This window comes from Pygocentrus nattereri, chromosome 2 (genome assembly GCF_015220715.1).
Source record: "Pygocentrus nattereri isolate fPygNat1 chromosome 2, fPygNat1.pri, whole genome shotgun sequence".
Classification (NCBI taxonomy): Eukaryota; Metazoa; Chordata; class Actinopteri; order Characiformes; family Serrasalmidae; genus Pygocentrus; species Pygocentrus nattereri.
In genome coordinates, this window is record NC_051212.1 from 13,427,138 (window position 1) to 13,433,137 (window position 6,000).

The 6,000-nt window shown below is 41.0% G+C and overlaps 1 protein-coding gene across 8 annotated transcripts in view; it reads left to right on the top strand.

The window, feature by feature from the left end:
- LOC108436868 (adhesion G protein-coupled receptor L2-like) overlaps positions 1–6,000 on the top strand; it is a 172,879-nt gene that overhangs the window by 164,418 nt on the left and 2,461 nt on the right. For 3 of the 8 annotated variants that reach the window (XM_037547748.1, XM_017713589.2, XM_037547750.1), the window contains one exon: positions 4,795–5,720. In XM_037547748.1, coding sequence (XP_037403645.1) covers positions 4,795–5,720 — 926 coding nt within the window. Of the gene's footprint in view, positions 1–2,559; positions 2,611–4,794 lie in introns of all 8 variants that reach the window. The other 5 variants (XM_017713590.2, XM_017713592.2, XM_037547743.1 and 2 more) reach the window with 3 other exon arrangements.

Consider the following 6,000-nt stretch of genomic DNA (forward strand, 5'->3'; position numbering starts at 1 on the left):
CTCTCTCTCTCTCTCCTCCTCTCATCTTCTCCTGCTTTTTTTCCCTTCCATACGTTGCTTTTTCATTCTCCATCACACAGACATGAGGGTCCATAAATAAGACACTTTGAAATTCAATCTTTTTGAAAACACTGCTTTGTGTGCTTTGTAATTGTTACCTGACTTTGGGTCAATTTCTCGCACGTGGATTAAGCCTAGGGTTGGGTTGAATTATGATGTTGGTGATGTTACATTGTTAACCTTAGAAGTCTGGCTAACACTTTACTGAAGGGCAGCTTTCATTAGGCTATACGGCACCTCTATAAGCCTTTTATGCCAGCAGCTAAAATGGACAAGGCAGCCTTTATGACAGCCTTTACAAAGGTTTATGTAGGTTTAGGTCAATTTAATGTAATGCTTACGTAGGTGTCCAATAGCCTTATTAATTCTATCTATCTATCTATCTATCTATCTATCTATCTATCTATCTATCTATCTATCTATCTATCTATCTATCTATCTATCTATCTATCTATCTATCCGTCTGTCCATCCGTCTGTCCATCCGTCTGTCCATCTATCTATCTATCTATCTATCTATCTATCTATCTATCTATCTATCTATCTATCTATCTATCTATCTATCTATCCATCTGTCCATCCGTCTGTCCATCTATCTATCTATCTATCTATCTATCTATCTATCTATCTATCTATCTATCTATCTAGGTGCATTCACATGCAAAAGTTTGGGCATCTCTGGTCAAATGACATTTTCTTGGTGTTCTAAGTGAAAATAAAGACACATTTTACTGCACAATTACAGTTTATTTGCTCTAATACATTGGGGAAAATATGGCAAATTTTATGCTTAATTTTATAAAATATGTTAAACTAAATAGAAATTATTACCTAAACTTGACCTAAATACACAGACAGATACGTAGAGGATTAGAAGGAATGATCTGATGACATATTTCATAACATTTATAGTGATAATCTAATTTTCTATGTTTATCTCTTAATGAGTGTTTAATAAAAAAGACTAAAGGTAATTTCTTCTTCTTTTTTTTCTTTCTTTAAAGTTAATTTACACATACTAATAAAAACTGTCTACTTAATAAGTACTACTTTAGAATGATACCATGTGTGGGTAATTAAGTGTTAATGAAGTGTTAATACTGTTATTTTTGCCGTAATACATTGATTTTTATAATGTAATGAGATCATTGAATACACCTTAGTTATATAATGAATTAATTTCACATTGTCATTCAAAAGTTCATTTGTCATATTAATAATTATAGGTGTTGCACTTGTAGTTGCACTTATATGTAAATTAAATGTAGTATTTGTACATTGTACTATTCAATGTTATACTTTTATTATGACTTTATAAACACATAAAATAGTACAGTTACTATATATATATATATATATATATATATATATATATATATATATATATATGTCTTCAGCAAATTTGCTTTGCATAATTGAAAACAATAAATTTGATTCAGCTTTTTTTCAGTTTATTTCAGTATCAAGCAATAACAAACATTCCCCTCCATCCAAACAAAAACAAACAAACAAAAAATAAAACGACATGAAATGACAAACTGCTGAAATGACGAAGTAACTGGGACTTCTAAGGTATAAAATTCTACTCGGTCCTGGTCTAGGCTTAATGTGGGTCTGAGAAAGTGGTCCTAGATGTTGAAACACCCACCCAGACTGTTAGGGGGGCTGTTATAGACAGAGAGAGAGAGAGAGAGAGAGAGAGGCTGCGACTGCCTGCTGCTGTAGCCTTACACACGCCACATCCTGAATTCAGCCATCCGGCGCTCGTTAATTAAATGAACTAAGTGATGAGTAATGAAGGAAGTAATAATTACGGCACTGAAAGGGGGCTGCTCCACTCGGCTCCATATGGATCCATGTTTTATTGATCGTACTCTTCTCCATTCATTTGTTATGGGACGTGAGGGAGCAAATTATTTGGATTTAAATGTGTTATTTATATTTAAGATTTGTGTCATTTATCCAGAAAATGTATTTTGTGTCCAGGAGGCCCTTTAGGAATAGAATAATTTCATGTACATGTACAGAAATAACCTTTTTAAAAATAAAAAGCAGCAGATAAAAACAGATGCAGTAAACAAATATGGTGAACTGCTACTCCAGCCAAGAGCTCACACGTGGGCACAGACTTTAGATTCTCACTGTGAGATCCGCATGAATTACATGTTTTATAGTACTTCTACAAATCATAGAATCATATAGAAACTAAATGGAAATTCTGACTGATACATTTTTATCATTTCCTATTTTAAGTTCTTATTTTATCTTTATTACTAGGAAGGTTTCAAGGGGTTTAAGAAGGGTGGAAAAAAACATAAGATTTTGACTGTTGGTTGTTTCAGTGTGTAAAGGCATAAAATTGAAAGCATCAGTGAACTGGATGGACTGAATTCAGGGCCATAGAGTTTGAAAGCTTTCTTTTTGCTGTTTCTCACTTGTTTATCATTGCTGCGATTTTAAAAACGCCGTTGTTTCACTTTTCTTTTGGCACGGCCGGCAGTTCTCAGGCCAGCTAGCCTGAGCAGACACACATAATGTGAGTGGTGGCAAAGTGAGTTGTTGCACCTCACCTCACCCGCCCGCACCCCGCATGCCTGCCTGCCTGAGAGTGTGTATGTGTGTGTGTGTGTGTGTGTGTGTGTGTGTGTGTGTGTGTGTGTGTGTGTCTGTGTGTATATTTAAGCCTGTATGTATGTGTGTATATGTGCGTGTGTGTGGTCTGGGTTGACTGGAGTCCCTGGGCTGAGATGGCTGTGAGTGCATCATGACAACGCTTTCATTTCTTCTCTGGGTGGTTCATGAGCCATTTGCATTCTTCTTTGCCTCTTGTATTTTTTTCTTTCCTGTCTGATGTTCATTTACAGTGGCAGCTTGCTTTTACATGTGACTACATGCATTATGTGTGTGCATTTTGAAGGTTTAATGGCTGCTCTTTTTCCCATTTACATACTGTTAAGGACATTATAGAAAAGTAACAGTCAATAGCTGCAGGCCCGGCGTCAGGAGAGCGATGCCCCAACAGCTCTGTTTTCATAGCCAACTACGCTCTGAAAAATAAAGGTGCCTCAACGGGTTCTTTGAGCAATGCCATGGAGCAGAGGTTCCCAATCCCAGTTCTGACAACCCCATATTCTGCACATTATTGTGTTTCCTGCTCTATGCAACTGACCCAGGTCATGAGGAGCTTGTTCATTAGTTAATGGGTTAATTCAGGTTTTTTAAATGAGACAAAGAATAAAAATGTGCATAGTGTGGAGTCGCCAGGACTGGGATTGGTAACTGTTGCTATAACCATTTTTTGTTCCCTGAAGCAGCAGTTTTCTTTTGTCAGAGACCCCCAGACAGCCCAAACATAGGAACAAGGCAAGAACGTGGACTGTTTGGGGGCTCCTGATGTCTGATTTTAGAATCACTGCCATATCAAACCATGTTCAGAAAAGAAATTTGTGAGTGTGAAAAAATGTTTAAACATGTTAAGAGCCTTCACATAGTGTAATATAGTTACAAATATTGTTATTATTATTATTATTATTATTATTATTATTATTATTATTGTGTGCTTTCAATGAACTGTAAATATCTCTAAAACATTATTTATGGCCAATTCGATGCAAGTTTATTATGCAGCTTATACAGGTTCTGTGAGTAGCACTAGCTTTACCAGAGAGAGAATAACAGGGTTCTTTAGGTCAAGTCTACAGTTTTGTAGATTCTCCTGCTTAAATGCATCTACATTCTTAAAACCAGGAGCCATAAAGGGCTCTTTGAGTGATGCCTAAGGAGAACCACTTTTTGTTCACTTAAGAACCGTGGTTGAAAAGAGATCCGTGAGTGTGAAGAACCTCCGTAATTTAAGGGTTCTTTCTAGAACCATTACATTATATTATTGTTCTTAAGAAAACATTCTTTAAAAAAAGGTTCTTTTTATTTAAACAGTCTCTTTTGAAAGGTTTTTTAGCAGCTTTAAGTTTAGTCACTCTATGGCAGGGGTGTCCAGTCTTATCCACAAAGGGCTGGTGTGGCTTCAAGTTTTGACTCAAAACAAGCTGGAACACACAACTACTTTGTTGGAATGAAAACCTACAGCCACACCGGCCCTCTGTACATCAGATTGGACACCCCATTCAAGACCCTTTTCAGCACCTTTATTTTTACATCAACCTGCCAATTAACAGATGAGTTAGTGTTTTCAAGGAGAGAAATCATTAAACCATGCCAGACACTGGCCCTCCAGGACCAGAACTGAAGAACCCCAAAATAAGATAACTTCCCATAAGCACCACTAATGTGTGACACTATATATTTGAGAACATCATCATGGAGACCTAAAAGTATTAGAAAAGTCAGCTGGATTAGCACAGCGTGGTGTGGCATTGCTGCTGTACAGATATACAGTCATTTATAGTATGTTTTTATTTTTCTCTATGGATGCGCTGCCCCTGTTTTCATAATTTAGTTCTGATGCCGGGCCTGGTTATTCATATTTGCCACTGGGGTGATAATAAATTTGGTGCATAAATAAGAAATTGCTGATTGTTTTTTGCAACTCTATATCATCATAGATGTCAGAGATAGGAGGAAAAAGTACATTATATGTCCTCAACAGTGCTCCATGCTTTTATTTACTTGTTTCTGATTTAAATGTGCATATTGCTTATGTTTTTTGTTGTTGTTGTTTTTGTTTGCAGTAGTAGTTTTGTGGGTCTTGACCATCTTTTTTGTGCCTTGTTTGCAGGCCAGCACTCTTTGAGCAACAGCCGGGACGTCAGCGCCATGGACACGCTGCCGCTCAATGGCAACTTCAACAACAGCTACTCTCTGCGGGACGAGGAATGTGATGATCCTGTGCTGCGCTGTCCAGCCGAGTGCGCTCTGGGCCTGGACGACGCTGCTTTTGAGAAGATGATCATTTCTGAGCTGGTGCACAACAACCTGCGGCCGCGGGGTGGGGGCGGGGCAGGGGGGCAGCCTCATCCTCCCCGGGGGCGGGACAGGGGGGTTCTGGTGGCAGCCCCTCGCCATGCTGTCCGGGGCAGTGGCGGGAGCAGCGGGAGTGAGGACGATGCCATCGTGGCCGACGCCCCTGCCCTGCCCACATCCGCTACCGCTGACCACTCGACCCCGCTAGAGCTTCTTTTGCACCCGCACCACCGGGACGTCCTGGAGGCCCCGCTGCTGCCCCAGCGGACTCACTCGCTGCTGTATGGCAACAGGCAGGCCGCCCGCAGGCCCACCGGTTGCCACAGCGACCGAGGGGATCGAGGAGAGGAGGAGGAAAAAGAGGGGGGGCAAAAGGTGGGGCTAGAGGAGAGCGCGCAGTCGCCCAGTAATAACAGAGACTCGCTGTACACCAGCATGCCCAACCTCAGAGACTCGTCTGCGGAGGACGAGCGCTCGCCTGTGTACCCGCCAGAAGGATCGGAGGATGAGGAGGATGAATGTTTACCCTCCTCTTCCTCCAGCCACAGCGAGGCTAATGATGAGCTGTGCCACAAAAGCATGCCGGACCTTGGTGACGGTGCCCAGCCGCTGTCCTATTACCACATTGGCAGGAGAGGCACTAGCGAGGGCTGCATCGGCCCAGGGACACCCGAGGCCTGCCAGACAGCCGAGGCCGAGCCAGCCCATGATGGACAGATGCAGCTTATCACCAGCCTCTGAGCAATCCTTCTCTCCTTCCTTCCCTCTCTCAGCCCAGGAAGTCAGGGGCACCATGACTTTTGTTTCACGCACCGGATTGAAAGCCCCACATTCACCCTTGAAGGAATACTGCCATGATTTCCCCAACATGTCTTTCTGCTGCATGTGTAGCATATGGTCAGTTACTATGGACAACAATGTAGAACATTTAGTGAAGAAGTAGGAAAATTGTTGACTTGAAACAAAGCTCCAGCTCCTGTCCAATAACTTCCATTATGAGTGTGTTTTAAGTGTTTTTTCT